The 19,821-nt window shown below is 44.7% G+C and overlaps 1 protein-coding gene across 1 annotated transcript; it reads left to right on the top strand.

Annotated features, from left to right (window-relative positions):
• Positions 1-404: 404 nt before the first annotated feature.
• TIGIT (T cell immunoreceptor with Ig and ITIM domains) lies at positions 405-18,207 on the top strand. The gene is made up of 5 exons (XM_045556985.1): positions 405-551; positions 1,766-2,095; positions 5,826-5,932; positions 11,677-11,679; positions 17,953-18,207. Exons 1-5 carry the CDS (start codon positions 491-493, stop codon positions 18,184-18,186), a joined length of 735 nt encoding a protein of 244 aa, XP_045412941.1. The 5' UTR covers positions 405-490; the 3' UTR covers positions 18,187-18,207.
• The last annotated feature ends 1,614 nt before the right edge of the window (positions 18,208-19,821 follow it).

Genomic DNA, 19,821 nt, shown 5'->3' with positions numbered 1-19,821 from the left:
CTCATTAGATTTCAAGTGAAGTTCCTGGCCTATTAAGTTCCCACGCTTGTCAGTTTCTCTTACTGTTGCACATTCTTCAGCAGGGTGAAGTCAGAGGAGCCCGCCAACAGTTCTTCATCAGTAACAGGTTCTTCAGAGTCTTGGGCATTACACAGATGCCCTTTTTGCATAAAGGCTGATTTTTAAAAAGTACATTGAAATAAGACTTAAAAACAATAGATTGACTGATCACAATTCAAAGACTAGTGTACTTCTAACCACATTTTTGTTTATTTTTAAATGTGTTTCCTTCATGGTCTTTCTTGTGGTTCACCCTATGTAATTTGTGTGCTTGTTGGAACTTAATGTGTTTTTGACATGGTTTTTGCTGAACTTGATTTTTCCGAGACCCTCTTTCCTCGTATGCTCAGCCTCTCCTTCCCATCTGCAGTCAACCAGTTTCGGTGGCAGAAGAGGCCACTTCTGCTTCCTGTAGGCCCCTGGCAGAAGCATGCAGTGGTGTCTCCTCCTGATCTGGGCCCAGGGGCTGAGGCAGGCTGCCCTCACCTCAGGTAAGGCCTGAAGTCTGGCAGAGCAGGGACGGGGAGAGAGCAAGGTCGAGCTTGGCATGAAGACCAGGGTGCCTGGGTAGGGAAGGTGGCGAGTGCATGTCACATCGGTTTGAAGGAAGGAAATGTAATTTTCAGAGTCTTGTGTACCGTCATGTGAGAAAGGCAAACTCTGAGAAGAGCTAAAAGTTCAGTTTTGGGTGGCAGATGAAGGACTTTGTAGACTCTTGGGGTTGGGGGTGCCTGGCTGGCCGGCACAATCAAAGAAAAAAGAAGGCATCAGGAAGGAGGAATTATCAGCTCGTTTTGGGAAACTCACTCCTGCTCCATCTTCTTTTCTTTTGTCCTGAGGAATCTTCCAGGAAAGCATTGTAAGTAGTTCTCTGTGGATCAAAAATATCTTCTTCACAGATGACAGAGGTTCTACCATTACAGACTGAATTCTTGTTAAATTTATTTCTTCTATATCAAAAATCTTACACAAATATTTCTGAGGGAGGAGGACATAAGTGCTTCAAATCACAGTATATATTAGTTTTTATGTTACTTTGTGAACCTTCTGAGGGTGATGAGATGCCCAAGGCTGCTGGGGATAGGTTTGCCTGGGAGAAGCAGTTTCTTGCTGAGCCTTCTTTCCCTTGGGTTTCTTTGCTTTTCTGAAGGCTTTTCCAGGCACCCCAAATGACAAGCAACTGAACGGCCAGGTTTTATGTCAAAGGATAATGCACCCAGCACAGAGTTAGGCTGCTGGAAGATACAAAAAAACAGAAGAGGTGATGTCAGCTGACAAGGGCTTATCTTGCAATTGGGGAGACAAGATAAGCCTATGAGAATAATCAACCAGCTATTCATGAAGCTCTACGACAGTGCAGGCATTGAGCGGGAAAGGAAAAGGGAGCCCGGGCAGGGCTGGGGTTCTGGAGGAGGTGACCGGCCTTCACGGGCGGGCGAGCAGGGAGGAGATGGGCGGCTGGAGTAGAGGTGCGTGGACACCAGGTGGGGCTGGGAGCCTTGAATGACAGGCATGGGGAAGAGTTTCTCTTGAAATGGGGGAACCAGAAAACAATTACATTCTATGTGGGGGAGCGACAGGATGGACTGGAAAAACTATCATTCCAAAAACCAATTCTGGCCTCAAAGCCCCTTAGACTTTCTACAGGAAGGTTGAAGGCCAGCTGTTGACCCAGGACTCACGTGTGCATTTTCCTCTTTCCTAGGAGCTATGACAGGCACAGTAGTAACAACAGGGAACATCTCTGTAGAGGAAGGTGGCTCTGTCATCTTACAATGCCACCTCTCCTCCACCATGGCTGAAGTGACCCAGGTCAACTGGGAGCTGCAGGACCAGCTTCTGGCCATTCGTCATGCTGACTTTGGGTGGTACATCCACCCAGCCTTTAGCGACCGCGTGGCCCCAGGCCCCAGACTGGGCCTCACCCTCCGGTGGCTGACCATGAATGACACAGGGGAATACTTCTGCATCTACCATACCTACCCTGATGGGATTTACAGAGGCAGAATCTTTCTGGAGGTCCTCAGAAGCTCAGGTATTCCTCCTGGACAAGCTAGTTGATGAAACACTTTCTCTAGCATAGACAATGCCATCCTGAAACACCATGTGGAACAGGGCTTCTCAGTTCTGGATCACATTTGAATCACCTGGGAACTCTTAAATAATACTGATGCTGGGGCCCCACCCAGACCAATTAAATCAGAATCTCTAGGGGCAGAGCTAGGATGAGATGTTCTAAAAGCATCCCAGGTAATTCCAGTGGGCGGCCAGGACTGAGAACCACTGTTCTTGCATAAGAAGCACATTTTTTCTTGCTAGGAAGACCTGTCGCTGAGGTGCTGGGGTCGTGCGCAAAGTGTTCCCATTCATTGGTTTGTCAATAATGCAAAGTAGAATTCACTGAGTTTATAAAGATTAGAACTGGTTAAAAACAAAGCATAGCATGTGCTAAGTGTAAATGTACAATACTTCACATCTGTGTGGTACTTCAAAGTTTCCAAAATGCCCTTATATTCTTTATCTAGTTGGACATTTAAACCAATTCTTGAGAAGCTGGGAAAGGATTAGTGTCATAGCTGAGGGACAGTACAGCACAGTGGTTAATGGCTCAGGCTGGCAGACAGCCTGGGTCCAAATCCTGGCTCTGCTGCTGAGCTCGGTTGTCCCATCTGTGAAAGGAGGATAGATGTAAGCCCTTATGAGGGGCTAACAGAGGATGGAATTACAAGAAAATGTTCTTAAAACAGTGCCTGGACCATGGTAAGTGCTATGTAAGTGTTAACTATTAATAGGATTCTGATTTGACTGTTTGATAGAGGCAGAAGCTGGGGCTTGGAGTTGCTCAGGGTGCTAGAGCTGATTTTAACCCAGGTGTTCTGGTTTCACTAAACTCTACCCTCAGAACTTCTATTACTGCCATAAACTGTGTGGGAGATTAAGTTTTGTGAGTTTGCAAAATATGGGTAAACTGAGAGGACACAAAGTTGCCTTACAGTTTCCTTTCAAATGTTACTTCTTGGCTGGTTCCCACATAGACCAAATGAAACCAGCAGTTAAGAGCACAGCCTCTGGAATCACACTGCCCAAGGGTCTCCTATCGCCATCAATCCTGGTAATCTGAGTAAATTGTGTAACTTTTCCTCATTTTTGCATCTATAAAATGTGATGAATAATCTCATGAGTTGATACACGTAAGGCCTTAGAACAGTGCTAGACACATGATAAGCTTAATTTCATACATGGTTAGTTATTACGCTATGTCTTGCTTCAGGTTAGAGGGGGCCTGGAACAATAAACAGGACAGGGGACCTGGATTCCAGCAAGAGTAACCAAATGACTGTCTTGACCCTTTGGGCTCTTTCCCCCAGCATCACATGCCCAAGGGCCCATCATCAGCCTGCGGGAGACCGAGTTCAGGTGGAAGCCCCTGGTGGGACAGAGGGCCTGGGAACTGGAGCGCAGGCAGGAGCTGCGTCTGTGCACGTCCAGGCCAGGACACTCAGGGACTGACGCTCCCGACAAGTGTGCTCCTTCCTGAGGACACAGTGGTACAGCTGTGGCTTCATTTCCCCAGCGAGAAAATGGGGAAATGAAGGTGCAAATTTCCTCCCTGTGTCTCATGGACCACCTGGGGAGAGAGATCAGAAGACGTCCTCTTGAATGCCTGTTCAGCTTCCCCTCAAAGCCTGAGTGTCTCCAACCTTTTTGCCATTGCAGCTCCAGAGAGCACCACTGGTCACTTGCATCTCTCCTCTTGTTTCGCAGGTGGCCAGTTGCTTACCTGGGATGACAGCTCTCCCTTAATCACTTCCATTAACTCCAAACCTAACTTCTTTGTAGCCCTAATCTCAGACCTTAGTCCACATCCCTGTCCTAACGCAAACTATAATATAATATTTAAGCTATTTCTAACCTTAACGCTAAAACTGAAATTAACCCCAAGGCTAACCTGGCTCATAGGCACAGGCTTAAGTAACCCTTATGCGGAGTCTGCCCCTTCCCGCCCTGCGTGTAGTGATGTTGCTGCGCTTCCCCGGGGCTGCTTCTGTTTCAAAGACCTCGAAGTCTTTGTTCTGTGATTGTAACCATGAATGGAGGAATTGGTGCTTTTATTTCAAACCAAAAATTCCTAATGAAGTTGATATTGCTAATATCCCCGATTCCCCTGTTGTTCTAATCATATCTCTAAATTATCCTTAAACCTAACCAAACTCATTATCATAATCTTCCCTAAACCTTATCATGTTTTAAACCCCGTCTATCTTCATTTACCCCCAACCTATAAGAGAACCCAGTTCTCACCCTGGCTCCCAGCCCTGATCTGTGCCCCACTCTGACCACATCCCTTTTGTGGTCCTGTGAACAGCACTCTGCAGCCCCTCTGATCCCCTGTAGTGTGTTCTCCATGACCAATTTGCCTCCCGCCCGTCCTCTTTCCTCCTGAGCTAACTTCATGGCTGTGGTCCACCAGGGCCTGTCCTGGCCTATGGTGAGCTCAGGGCAGGAGAAACACGTTCATTCTGCAGGCACTGCCCTTCTTAAGGAGTTTGATTCCTTAGCCACCTTCCCAGCAATCTTAGAGGGAAGTGGGGCCAGACTTCTGCTACACCCTTCTTTAAAGACTCTTCCCTAGACGCCTGGGTCCTGCCTGAGCTCCTGGGGAGGAGGTAGGGATGGGATTGGGATGAAGCAGCCTGAACCTTTCCACCTACAGCACAGGACACATTGGGCCAATCGTGTCATTTTTCTCATGCTGTCCTTGGATTAAATATCACTCATCTCTTTAGAACTTCCCTCCTGCCTCTTCCTCCTTATATTTACATTTTAAGTCAATGAAATTTACTTGTTTATGCTTTCATTCGTGCCACAAATATTTATTGAACTTGTACTATGCATCAGGCACTGAGAAAACAGCAAAGGACAAGGCTGTGGAGCCTAGCTGGAAACAAGTGTTACAGGCTTAAGGTGAAAGGTTACTTGCTTTTTTCTTTTTTTGTAATTTAATATCTATTAAATTTAATTAATTAATTAATTAATTAATTTTTGAGACAGAGTCTTGCTCTGTTGCCTGGGCTAGAGTGCCGTGGCATCAGCTTAGCTCACAAGTACCTCAAACTCCTGGGCTCAAGCCATCCTTCTGCCTCAGCCTCCTGAGTAGCTGAGACTACAGGCATGCGCCACCATGCCCGGCTAATTTTTTCTATATATTTTTAGTTGTCCAGCTAATTTATTTCTCTTTTCAGTAGAGACGGGTCTCACTCTTGCCCATTCTGGCCTTGAACTTCTGACCTTGAGCAATCCTCCTGCCTCAGCCTCCCCGAGTGGTAGGATTACAGGTGTAAGCCACCATGCCTGGCCTATTTTAATTTTTAATTAAACTTTTTTTTTATTGGTATGATTATAATATATGAAGTTTAGTAAAAGAAAATGTTCACTCTCTGGGTTTCTTCCTGGATGGTATTATTTGTTTCATTTCATGATTACCAAAGATGATTTTGTGGAATAGAGGAAAAGAGTGTTAAAAATGACCCATTTTGGTGTCAAATACACGAGGTATGCCACTACTTGAGAGCTCAGTTGTAGATTTCATGATGGGCCAGGCAGTCGCTCTGCTGTCCGAAGAGTTGGGCTTACAGACTCCAGTCTTGTGGTTAGAAAAAGGACCTGGCCAAGTCCCCCCTCTGTGCCATGAGTTGGGGCTTCCCTGGGGAAAGCAGCTTTGTGTCTGGCCTCTGCCACTCACCTCTGTTTTGTCCTCTCTCTAGTGGCTGAGCACAGCACCGGGTTCCAGATTCCATTGCTTGGAGCCGTGGCCACAGTGCTGGTGGCCACCTGCACAGCAGTCATCGGGGTGGTTGCGTTGGCTAGAAAGGTAATGGCTCTGGCTTCACATCTCAGTCCCAGCTACCCCCGCCCCTGCCACTCTGGTCCTTTCAGGTTCTTTTTCTGTCGAGAGAGAGCCCCAGGTGTGATCTTCCCCATTGCTCATCTATGTAGGATGGGAAATAAACACTCCAAAAATTTAGAGGTAAAGGCTGCATGGCAACATCAACAGGTTATAAATCCTCTGTTACTTGAGCTTAAGAGGTCGTGTGGCTGAAAGAGTAATTGATGGGGAATTGAAAGATTTAGTTTCTAGTTTTGGCACTGAGTGTATGATTTTAGGGAAATTGCTTAACCTTTCCAGGTCTCCATTTCTTCCATACATAAAATGGGGATTTGTTGTAGTCCATTTTCTGCTGCTGTAACAGAATACCACAGACTGGGGAAGTTATAAAGAAAAGAAGTGTATTTGGCTCGCAGTTCTGGAGGCTGGGAAGTCAAAAAAAAAAAAAAAAAGAATATGGTGCATCTGGCAAGGGTCATCCCATGGTGGAAGGCATCACATCGTGAGTGAGTGTGCGTGTGAGACACAGAGAGAAATGGGACCAAAATTATCCCTTTTATTAGGAGCCCACTCCAGAGATAACTAACTCCCGAGATAACTGCATTAGTCCCATCATAGGGGCAGAGCCCTCATGGCCTAATCACCTCTTTAAAGTCTCACCTCTTAGTACTGTTACAATGGTAATTAAGTTTCCAACACGTGGACTTTTGGGGGACACATTCAAACCATTGCAGGATTATAATTCTACTTGCTGTGTATCACACAGCTGTGATGAACAGGCAGCATATTTCATGTGAAAGCTTTGTAAATAATGAAGAGATACATTAATATCCTTGTTGTATCATAAACTGGTAGCTATTGATTGAGATGAGTGAAAGAATTTCCACTGTTTGTTTTGTTTGCCTTCTTGGGCCCTTTAAGTCAGCCCAGGTTGGCTTAATTCAAATCACCATACAAATATTTTGGGGAACTCAACAATCCTGTGATTCACAACACTATTTTCTACCTTTACCGTGGACCCTCCTCCCTAGACCCTGACCCACTTTCCCTCCAACTCTGATTCCATTCGATTAACAACTCAACTCTGCAGCCCCAATACAGTCATGTGTCCCTTAATGATGGGGGCATGTTCTGAGAAATGTATCGTTAGGCACCACTTAAGAGTACATTTACACAAACCTAGATGGCATAGCCCACTACACACCCAGGCTATAAGGTACAGCCTATTGCTCCTAGGCTACAAACCTGCACAGCATGTTACTGTACTGAATAGCATAGGCAAACGCAACACAATGAGAAGTATTTGTGTATCTAAACATAGAAAATGTATAGCAAATATATGATATAAAAAATAAAAGATGGTACAACTATATAGGATGCTTATCATGAATGGAGCTTGCAGGATTGGAAGTTGTGCTGGGTGAGCCAGTGAGTGGTGAGTGAATGTGAAGGCCTAGACATTACTGTATACAACTGTACACTTTATAAACACTGTACACTTAGGCTACACTAAATTTATAAAAACATATTTTTCTTTCTTTAATAATAAATTAATCTTAGCTCACTGTAACATTTTTACTTTATAAACTTTTAAATTTTTTAAAACATTTTGACTGTTTTGTAATAACACTTAGCTTAAAATACAAACGCACTATACAGCTGTACAAAAATATTTTCCTTCTTTATATCCTTATTCTATAAACTTCTTTCTATTTAAAAAATTTTTAGTTTTTACTTTTTAAAGTTTTTTGCTAAAAATTAAGACAACCACATACATGAGCCTAGGTCTACACAGGGTCAGGATCATCAATATCACTGTCTTCCACCTCCACATCTTGTCCCACTGGAAGGTCTTCAGGGGCAATAACACACTTGGAGCTATCACGTCCTATGACAACAACGCCTTCTTCTGTAATGTCTCCTAAAGGATCTGCCTGAGGCTGTTTTACAGTTAGCTTTTTTTTTCCATATAGGTAGAAGGAGTATACTCTAAAATGACAATAAAAGGTACAGTATAGTAAATACATAAACCAGTAGCATAGTCCTTTATTATTATTATCAACTATTATGTACTGTACATAATTGTATACATTTATAGGACAGGCCGTGCAGATTTGTTTACACTGGCATCACCACAGCACATGGGAGTAATGGGTGTGCTACAATGTTAGGATGGCTAGGGTGTCACTAGGGGATAGGAATTTTGCAGTTCTTTTATAATCTTATGGGACCACCATCATTTATGTGGTCTGTTGTTGATCTAAACAATGTTATGCTGCACATAGCTTCATTACCCTCTCTGGACTATGTACGTGGTGCTGTTATTACTGATTTATGTAGATTTACAGCTACCATATTATTTTTCTCATAATTTCCCCCCATTCTCTCTCACTGTCTTTTGAATTAAGGTTATTTTTATTATTAAAAAGGTCTATTTTTCAGTTATGCATTCTTTTGCTATTCTTTTAGTGGTTATATTAAATATACCCCTGATTTATTAAAGTTTAATGTAAATTAGTACTTTTATCATCTTTTAGATTACGCAAGAAACTTAGAGCAGATTAACTCTTTTTATCTTCATCCCCAACTTATTGCTAATATTATCATGCATTTTAGTTCTATCCATATTTTAAATACCCCAAATTATTATTACTGTTTTGTAAGTCAGTCATTATTCATTCAGATTTACCCTTTCTGTAGCTCTTCACTCTTTCCTGCATGTATTCTCTTGCAACTGGGGTCATTTTCCTTTTACCTGAAAAATATCCTGTAATATCTCATTTTGTGCAGGTCTGCTGGTGATGAATTATTTTGGTTTTTGTTTCCTTAAAAATGTCTTTATTTTTTCTGAATTTAAAAATGATGTATTTATTTTGCTTGGTGTAGAATTCTCTACTGGCAGCTATTGTCTTTCAGCACATGGAAAATATTCTAGTGTCTGGCTTCCTACATTTCTGTTGAGAAATCAGGTTTTAGGTTTTCTCCTTTGAAGATATTTTTTTTTTCTTCAGGTTCTTTTAAAATTTTCTTGTCTTTGGTTTTTAGCAATTGTACAGTGATATAATTAGGTCTAGTTATCTTTTTATTTATTCTGTTTGGCGTTTGAAATGCTTTTTGAATCTGTGGCTTGATGTATTTTGTCAGTTTTAGGTCATTCCTGGCCATTATCTCTTTATATATTACTTCTCCATTCTTGTTTTCTTCTTCTTCTGGAGCTCTAATTACAGATATTTCAGACATTTTCACTTTGTCCTCACGTGTCTCTTATTCTCTGTTTTGTATTTTCCTTCCATCTATCGTATCATATTTTAGAGTGGATGTTTTCTTTGACATATCTTCCAGGTTACTAAGTATCTTCTTTGATATATCTAATCTTTGTTTAAATAGTTTACAGTCTGCCAAAATTCTCTATATAGTCTTTTAATTCTTGGACAGTATTAATGAATTATTTTGAATTCTGTGTCTGATAACCCTATTAATTGGATCGTCTGTGGGTTCTTTTCCTATTGTCTATTTTCACTTGGTTTTTGGTCATATCTTCTTGACTATTTGGTACTTTTCATTGAGGGCTATACATTTTACAAGAAACAATGTAACAATAATTTGAGGTTCTCGATAATCTCATCCACCTCCAGAGAGGATCCCCTTTCACTTCTGGCAGGTGGCTAGTCTGGAAGCACTAGTAATTTCAGATCACCTTTATTAAATCAGTGATGACAGAATTTAAAGCTGTACTTTAGTTTCTGTTACTCCCATACTCCTAGGCTGTGGTCTTTGGGATCCCTTCGTGGTTTCTGAACATTTTGTCCCTCCAGCCAGAAGCTCATCTGCCTCTCAGCCGTAACTTTTAGTCAATTGCCTCTAGGAGAAAATGTCCCCAAATGCTCATCTCATCTCTCTGGGTTTTACTCTTCTCGTGGATCTTGCTCCCAGTCTACAGAGTCCTCACTGATTTGGCAGATCTCTAACTTCTTCAAACAGTTGTTTCTAATATTTTGTTCAGTGTTGCTAGCTGTTTTCAATGGAAGGGTTGGTTCAAAGCAACATAGTCAACCACAGTTCCACCAGGAACAGACTCCTTTGATGTTATATTTCATATCTGCATTCAAAGCACAACGGGTTTAGCTGGCCCATCTACACTGTACCTTGGGCTCTTTGGGTCACGCCTCCTGCCTGAGTTCTAGCCCCTTGGTATCCAGTGTCTGACCAGCCACTTAGCCTCCATCTGTCTGGGTCACTGCCAGGCCCAGAGAGTGAGGGATTTGGACAGCTTTGTATTCATAGACACTGGTGCCATCTTGCTTGCTTTTTGTGAGTTCTTACCTTCTTTTTCTCTTTCTTCCTCTCCCAGAAAAGGACCAACTTTTGATTTTCTTTTCTTTTTAGTTTAATTTCTATTTGACTTTTTTACTCTCATTTCTCCCCTCAAGACCATAGAGACCTGATTCCTTCTGTAGACCTTAGAGTTGGATCTTGCTAATTTGGTTCAGAAGGAACTAAAGAGTTTCTCCAAATGGTAGGAAAAGATCTCATAATTGGTGATTCCCTGTGAAAGTTACGTAAGGCCTTATACCAGCAGATGATTGCCTGGTCTCCCAGTCTGCCTGTAAACATCTCTGTTGTCTTATGATTCAAACCCTCACTTGCTGGTTGTAAGAAAAATGTTGAGATTTCTGACCTACCTGGTTCATAGAGATGTGGCTACTTATTCTTTATTATTCAACAGACCTGGTTGGACAAGCTGCTGGGGACCCAGCAGTGGCTGAGACGTGACAGGTGCTATCAAGGAAGCCAATGATATATAGTTATTTTCATTTCTGTCTTAGATATCACAATAGACATAATTAGGAAATAAAACCTCTAGGGGAAGATGAGGACAAGAGAAGTGATTGACTAGAGGGGAGAGGTGAAGAAAATGACGCTTCATCTCTGAGCTGGGAAGGGAGTGCTCTGGTGGTTGGTGAATAGAATCCTCCTCTGTTGCCAGTGTTCTGCTGCTGTGGAATGGATCAAGAGTTCTTTAGAAGGAGCAGAACAAATTTTCCTTCTCAGGATTCAAGTCTGGTTGATTTTCATGATAGGCACCTGGACTAACTTTGGTGGCCTGGGGAGTAGAGAAGGAGGAAAAGGTGAAAAGAAAGAGTCCAGAGACGGTCAGGTCCTGCTGCTCCCCTTCCCGGCCATCTCTGACGTTTCCACTGCTTCCTGTCTAGTTCAGGTCCTCTCTGCTTCTTCCCTGTACTTTGGCTGCAGCCTCCAGTCTTGTCTCTCTCTTTGCTCAAAGCATTTTACATCTGCATTAGTCAAGGTCCCAGCAGGGAACACATGGTACTCCCAAACTGGGCTGTTTGAGGACAGTTTAATAAAGGGATTTACAAAAGTCTAGGCAGGATGTAAGGAAACCATCAGGAGGAGTGTCGCCCTGTGTTGAAATCACTCTTAGTTCTTTAGGGGAGAGGGGAGAGCGTGATTACTGGGACCTGAAGGAGAGAGGTATGTGGAGGGAGCAACCTTAAGGAGTGCTGAAATCTTTGACTGAGGGTCACAACCAGTACAAATGCACCCTGCAGAGACAATGCAGGGGAATACACACCCTCACTTCACTCTTCTTCCTTCCATTCCCCTGCTGTTGCTCTGCATTGACTGAGACCAAACTGAAGCTGGAGGAAGGGGAATCTATGGATGCAGTACATGTCATACAGTCTTCATGGGCACAGAATAGGGTGGAGAAGGTTGGAGAGTGGGGCTGAGGGGTAAACGGATGGTATCCATATCAGCACTGTTTGTAGACCTGGAAACTGGGCAAGGAATCTTGACTTTCCGTGGGGGTGGCTGACCTCAGCCTTCTCTTAGGCATTCTTGTTCTTTTGATTATATATATAAGCAATACCCTTGTTGGTTGCCCATCTGTGTTTCTCCTGGGAACGCTGTGCTCTGTTAGCCACCTTGGTATCCCCATGGGTCAGGCTTGCTTGGCTCCCATTGCAGTAATTACATCCACTTTGTTTCTTAAGTGCTGCCGTCTGCCCTCAACTATTTTAGGATCTCCTCATCCCCACTGCTATGAGGGATCCAGTTCTGTCAAAGCATCTGCTACTTCAGCCCCAGCCTGTAGAGGAGAGATACCACCGAACCCCTCAGTGATGCTGGTACTGTCCTCACCAGCACGTTCCTTCCTACCTTCAGAAAAGGGATGTTCTCTGGATCTTTCCTAGGAGATCGATCCAACATAATCAGCTGTTGGATTTTTGAAATTAATTAGTGCAAGAATTGGCAAAGTTTCTCTGTAAAGGGCCAGATAATAAATCTTTTAGGCTTTGTGGGCCATATGGTCTCTGTTGCAACAATTAAACCCTGCCATTGTAGAGTGAAAGTGCTATAGACAATATGTAAATGAATGAGTATGGCTCCATTCCAATAAAGCTTTATTTATAAACATTGAAATTTTAATTTCATATAATTTTTATGAGCCATGAAATAATACTGTTTTTTAAGGAGTTTTTTTCCAACCACTTGAAAATGTAAAAACCACTTTTTGTTCATGGGCTGTACAAAACCCATGGTCTCAGTTTGCCAATCTCTGATTTAGTAGGTTCATTCTAGCATTCTCACTTCTCTGAGCATTTTGTTTCCTTCTTCTATAGTTTGCTGAAGCACTGTGTTCTCCAGGGGCCCTTGCGAGGGTGTTTGATCTTGAGTCATGGGATGTCCCAATATTGACACATTCTCCCTCATCCAGTCTTATATTCTACCCTCCCACCCTGATCCATCACCTTCAGAGTTCATTCCCAGGCATCCTCTCCCAGTTCTTGCTGGTCCTTTAGCATTAATATATAATCTTTTTCTTACTTTAGCAGACCCAGCACTTCCTCAGTTTGTGGCTGAGATTTTACCCACTTTATGGGTCTGGTGACCGGTAGGCAAGGTGGAGGCAGGTTCTGGGCAAGGCTTATCTTCCATCAAGAGGAAGTGGGCCACTTCTGCAGCTGCAGACAGCAAAAGAAGCAGGTAGTTCATGGTTCTCAAGCTCATCTACCCAGAGATCCTATTTCCAAACTCAGGACTGCCCCCTTTCCTATCAAGACACTCTTCTTCTGCCCTTGGACGTTAGGACCCCAGGTTCTCTTGCCTGGAGACTCCAGGACTTATACCACTGCCCAACCCCTTGGGTTCTCAGGCCTTTGATTTTGGCATAGGAGACTTTCTCAGGCTTAGAATCCAGCCTTCTTTGAAGTTCTGTCCCTCTTATACCTAGCTCCTGTACCTAGTCTTCACCTGCTGGAGACGAGTGTCTCTTAAATGCTGCCAGGGAGGAGCTATAACTTTCACACCTTAAGTTGCTGATAGATCTGAGCCTGTCATTTTCTCTCTCTAGTGCATCAAGGGAATTTAGTAAAAGCCAGGGTTGAGTCCTAATAGTTACTATTTATGTTATACATCTCAAGTGCCAGAGTCATTGCCCCAGCTCATAATCCTCTTCCATCTGTGCCCCATTCCATTTTACCACCAGCCATGGGGTCATTACTGCCATCCAGCTGGTGAGAGATCCCACTCCCAAGTCCTGTCCTTAAAGGCCACCTTCTGGGACCATTCCTAGAGCAGCTATTTTAGAGCAGGTCCCCAGAAATAGAGCCTGATACACAAATTTTGGTAAGAGTGATTTATTGGGATGGACTCTCAGATAAAGGATGAAGTATAGGGCTAAGGAAGCTCAAGTGTGGACGTGGTCTCAGCTGGAGACTTGGTTGAAGCAGTACTGCACACAGAGTTGGTTGCCCCTGGAAACATGGAGCTGGCTTTTTGAAAATCCACCTCAGTCAGTCATTGACTGTGGGCTGCTCACCAGGCAGGGCCCCAGAGCAATTCCCCAGAGAAAGGACTGCTGTGAGCTTGCAGCCTCTACTTCCAGCATCTGGGAGATAGGAGTGCTGGTCAGGTGGATCTGAGCTGTATTAGTCAGGGTTCTCCAGAGAGACAGAACCAATAGAGATTAGACAGATAGATTGATAGACAGATGAGAGGGGATTTATTAGGGGAATTGGGTCACGTGACTTTAGAGGCCAACAAGCCCCACAGCAGGCCATCTGCAAGCTGGAGACCTTGGGATGCCAGTAGTGTGGCTCAGTTAAAGTCCAAAAACCTGAGAACCAGGGAAGCTAATGGCGTAATTCTCAATCCAAGGGCAAAGGCCTGAGAACCCAAGGGGTTGGACAGTGGTGTAAGTTCTGGAGTCCCAAGGCTAGAGAGCCTGGGGTCCTAGTGTCCAAGGGCAGAAGAGCGTATCCCAGCTCCAGAAGAAAGAGAGACCAATTCGCCTTTCCTCTGTTTTTGCTCCAGTTGGGCTGCCAGCCCAGACGGTGCTTAGTCACATTGAGGGTAGATCTTCCATACTCAGTCCACTCACTCACATGACAATCTCTGGAAACACATTGCAGATACACCCAAAATTTATGTTCTACCAGCTTCCTGGGTACCTCTTGGTATCCCTTAATCCGGTTAAATTAGCTCCTAAAATTAGCCATCACAGGCACCAACAGCATTCCCTATAGACCCTGAGAGCCAGTAGATTGTATTATTTAGGAGAATGATCTTTGGAATCAGACATACCAAGTTTGAGTCCTGGCTCTACCATTTGAGTAGCCATGTCACTTAACTTTGCTAAGCCTCAGTTTCTTCATCTGTAAGATGGGGATAGTTACAGTGCTGCCCTCATAAGGTTGTGGGAAAACTTAGACACAATAATTCATGTAAGGCACTTGGCATTTTTTCTGGTGTGTATTAATAACCATTATTTATTGAATTCTTTTAATTATTATAAATTTTATTTATCATAGTACATCATAATACCTGGTGCTCAATAAATGGTTATATTGCATACATTTGTTATGAACAATGAATACATATTATTTGCTAAGCATCTATTGCAAAAAGTGCCCCTATGGTATGTTCTATGTGGGAAAGGAGTGACACATGTGTCCAGCTCTTGGACAATGACTCTGGTAGCCCCACTGTCCATTTTCCTTATGTTCTCTGAGATGACAATGTTTGTCCTGGGAAGACCCAGCCACCATCTCTGTGGTTCCCTTTGGTCCTTCAGAACAACATCAGTACATTAATCCCAGACTTATTTTTACGCTAATTACAATTACAGAGTCCCCCATGTAGGATGGAATGAAAATGGAACAGCTGAGGGGCCCAATTCAGGAGTATGTGAATTTCCCAGAGGATTTCTGGAGGTCAAAACAGTCTTTAGATCAAGAGGCATAGTGGCCAGACTCACCAAGAAAGGGAACAAGAACGCATAAGCACAAGAGGTCACAATCAGTTCTTTGAGAAAGAATTGAGTATTCACATTTTAAAAATGGATTGGATTGCATCAAGGGATGTAGTAGCTCTTTTAAGCACAGCATCAGCATGAGCCCTGATAACCCCCTTTTTCTTTATACTTAGGTTAAGTTTCAGGCACTTCTACCGAAAAAGGAATGAATGAAACTGTACGTGGGGAAAGACCACTGGCTCCCGTATGTGCTTCTGAGACTATGGTCTCTCCCTAGGCCCAGCTCCTGAGGCCTGCAGTGATGCTCCATCCCTAACTTTTGATATTTGTTCACACTGCATACCCACAAAGCCCTGGGCACCCTCCCTCGCAGCTCCTTCCCCATGTTTGTGTACTGCTGGGCTTGACACTTGCTGGTGCTGGTGCTGGTGTTTCCTGTCTTGGAAGCAGTGGGGAGTGGGCAGAGTGAGATTTGGTGTGTGTTTGTTGCTGTTACTTTCCAAGCCTGTGGCTCTTTGTGATTCTGTCACTTGGACCTGTGCTTTAGAGAAGTCTACAGTAAGGCTGAGAGGATGTCAACTTTGCATTGGGATGCCAGTAAGCATTTCTTCTGCAATCCAGTCTTGTGCCTGATGTCCTTTGATTTCCTTGTCTTAGCACCATCCTCACCTATGATGCTGTCATATTGCTGTGATAGCTGACTTCCCAGCCGTGATTTTACTCAACAGATTTCACTCTTCTGTCCTGTGGTCCCCTAAGTGCACTTGTCTGGCCACTAGTCCCTACTTTGAATTGGAAAATCAGATTATTTTAGGTATGAGGCTGTCGAATAGTGTGTGTGTGTGTGTGTGTGTGTGTGTGTGTGTGTGCATTTCAGTCCTAAGATATACACTGAGTGTCAGTTATGGGCTCTGAGGCTACAGAGAGGAATACAGCACAGCTCTTCCCTCAGGGAGCTCACAGTTTGGAGACCTGAGAAGGCAGAAGAATAAACAGATAAGTTCTAGACAGCATTCAGTGTCACATTAGAGAACACCCAGGATGGTATTATGGCACAGAATGAACATAACTCCCCCCAAGAGGTCAGAGAAGGCTTCTTGGACAGTATGCTATGAAGCTGACTCTGGAAGAATGAGTAGACAACTTTTTAAGGAACTGCAGGGAATGGATAATGGGTACAGCATATACAAAACTGGGGAGGGAGCCAAGAAACAGTGCATGGCATTCGAGAAGCCATAGGATGGCAGGCAGTTTGGCTGAGGAGAAAGAGCACAGCCTAGAGTCAGACTAACCTGAGCCAGAATTGCATTTGCTCCTGGGTGAGTCACTGCACCTGTCTGTGACTATGAGCTCATTCCAAAGTAGAAACTTCAATAGAGTTGTGCTGAGATTTCATAAAGAAGCCAGCCCAGTCCTTGCTCACAGCAGATTCTTAATGAATGGTAGCTCTCTGGCATGTGGGCCTCAGAAGCTGGGGTATGTTGGATGGAGAGGCATGGCAGGAGATGAAGCTGGAAAGGTGAATGGGACCAAGTCACAAAGGATGTTTTTAGGGAGCATTACAGTCTCTTCCAGGGAATGGAGTGAAATTATGGATTTTCTTCCCTGAAGAATGTCTCACTGTGCAAAAAAATTTGTATACAATTTAAGGAGATTTGCAAATCCCCTGAAATCCACCTGTGCCTCCCAGGTGCCCTGGCTATACACAGTGGGGGCCGTTGAAGAGTTTGAGGCATAAGTAGGGACTGATCCAATATTCATTTTTGAAAAATCACTGATGGTGGCTGTGTGGAGTTGCACTAGCAGTAAGACAGGGCTCAGAGGCAGCAAGGATGAAGTCCGGGTGAGAGAGAAGACATGGATGTAGGGTTGGAAAAGAGGGAATAGATTTCAGAACTCCTTAGGAGTAAAATTGGTAGGAGTTTTATGGGTGAATAGAGTTTAACATTAGTCTCCAGGTCTCTGATCAGCTGGTGCCATAAGCCAGGATAGAGAATATAGGGCAAGAACAATTTTTGGGGAGGGAATATGGTGGTTTCACTTGAGACAAGTTGAGTCTGAGCTTGCTGTGAGTCAGCAGGCAGTGCCCAGTGGGTCTGGAGCTCAGGGTAGAAGCCTGGGCTAGTTTGGGTAGAGATTTGGGAATCTTCAGAGGACAGATGGTCGTTGGAGGTGTATGGGTGGAGATAAATGGATGAAGTAACTTGGAGAGAGTGTTGAATGTGAGAAAGCAGAGGGCAGAGCCCTGGGGAACCCCATGGTGTGGGGAGCTGATGTGAAAAGAGAAAAAGGGCAGGCCCGGCTGAAGATGCAGGTGGGGTTCAAAGGAGGAGGAGGAAGAGGAGGAGAAGCAGGAGAGAGTGATGCCACAGGAGCCAGGGAAGGAGAACATTTTGAGAAGGAAGAGATCCATAGTGTCAAGCACAGTAAAGGGTAAAAGACAGCAGAGGATGAAAGCTGCCTCGGGAGGCTCCGCGCGTGGGAAGCAGTGGGGGGTGCAGGACACCGTGTGTGCAGCAGGCGCAGTTTCAGTGGCAGTTAGTATTGAAATCTGGCTGTAAAGGCTGAGAAACTAAGGGCTAGGGCATGGCTGTTGGTAAGACCATGAATTTGTGTGTGTGTATAAGAAAGGGAGAGAAATCGTTATAACTCTCAGTCTGTGTCATACTGGGGAGCAAATTTTGACTCACGTCCTCACATACTCACTTTGTAGTTGGTTTGTTTCTAGAAATCTCTCAGAATCCGTTCTGTGGAAAGTGACCTCAGGAGAACGCCAGCTGAGCAGGAGCAGTGGAGCCCCCGCGTCCCCACGTCCCCTGGGAGCCGTGTCCAGGCAGAAGCCGGCCCTGCTGGCCTCTGCGGAGAGCAGAGGGGAGACGATGATGCTGAGCCGCACGACTACTTTAACGTCCTGAGTTACAGAAGCCTGGGGAGCTTCAGCTTCCTCTCAGAGACTGGGTAGCCACCAGAGAGGCATCTTCCGGGGGACGCATTGCTGCCTTTGTGCTATAGATGGATGCACAAGCAGCCGTATCTCCACCAGCGCGTGTGTGCTCAGTGGAGTAAATGAATGTCACTCTCTTCTCCACCTTCATTTCCTCTCCCCTTCCCTTCCACCCCACTGTGGCAGACCTGGAGTAAGCAGTGTGTATCTTGATCATGAATGCAGAGTTAAAAAGAACTTGACCTGGTTTTGAATCTGGCAGTTTGAGCAGACCCTGTGGCTCCGAGAAACACACTCCTCTTAATGGCACTGGGCAGGGTTTTGGGCTGCAGGGTTTTGTGGTAGGTGATGAGGATGGTATGACTGCAGAGCCACCCTTGTCTCCTTTTCACTGTCATTTTCATTAACATTCACTCATTCAAGGCATGTTGTGAACAAGGCATGCTATGAATAAGGCATGACATCAGCCTTTATGGGGAGATTCGAGGATGGCTAAACCTCGGTCTCTGCTCTTAAGAACTCACAGTTAAGTGGCAGATAACATTTACATTAAAAGGTAATATGCAGTTAAGAGTACCTGACACAGGCCCTCGGGAAGAGATGTCGGTTTGGGGTGAGGTGGCCAGGGCAGGCTGATCTGTGGGGATGTGTCGGGGAGCACAAAGGGAACCAAGAGGCTGGTCTGGTGGGAGCAGGAGCTTTGTCTAGGGACCCCGTGGGAACTAAGGCTGCTGGAGCTGTACGTGCCACAGGGAAGGCCTTGGCACCACGGGGGCCAGCGAGCTTCAGATTTTACTCTGCGCAGGCATTTCCAGCCTCCCTTTGTTGTGGTGTACTCACAGTGTGAGCGATGGCCTGACTCACAGGACCCCAGGCTCGACCAGCTGTGTGCGCGGGGAAGCCCACAGGAAATGGCACAGTTGCGCCACAGCTACCCCAACCCCAGCATGAAGAAGTCAGAGAGTGAATAAGGGTGTCCAAAGAAGCGAGTTTGAGGGTGTATATCTTCTAAACCCTCTATTAGCCCCTCCTTTTTTTTTCCCCAGGAAGAGTCTCTATTTTAAAAATCTAGATTTTACTTTTGGTGGGAAAGAGATCCTTTTTTAAAGACTCAGTGATGGATTCACCCAGAAAAAGTGACTTGAGGCTCAAATGCTAAGACGTGGCTCCCTCCATGGACCCGTGCCATTTCCTGTGGGCTTCCCCCGTGCACACAGCTGGATGAGCCTGGGGGCCTGTGAGTCAGGCCATGGCTGAAGCACCCTGAGTACAGTAGCAGAAGCAGACCTGAAATGCTTGCCCAGAGAGTAAAATCTGAAGTTCACGGGCTCCCTTGGTGCCAAGGACCTCCCTCCTTATGGGACGCTCCGCTCCACCAGCCTTAGTGCCCACAAGTTAAAGCTCCTGCTCCCACCAGACCAGCCTCATCATTCCCTTTGTGCTCATTTCTGTTTAACTAACATTCGGGCTGAATCTTTAAGACTTTTATTCTTCCACCACCTCTCTTCAAGGAATGAGCAGGGAGGTTGGATTTACCGGTGACTGATTGTCTTTCTTGGGCACAGAAACCAAGAAAGTGAGGCAAGGCTGTGTCTTCCCATTGGTTAAAATGAAGCATGGCCCTGCTCCCTAAGAATTAGGCCAAGAAGACAA

The sequence above is a fragment of the Lemur catta genome, chromosome 1, assembly GCF_020740605.2.
Source record: "Lemur catta isolate mLemCat1 chromosome 1, mLemCat1.pri, whole genome shotgun sequence".
In the NCBI taxonomy this organism is placed as follows: domain Eukaryota; kingdom Metazoa; phylum Chordata; class Mammalia; order Primates; family Lemuridae; genus Lemur; species Lemur catta.
The sequence above is the reverse complement of the archived record's forward strand: the minus strand, read 5'-3'. Positions and strand labels throughout refer to the sequence as shown.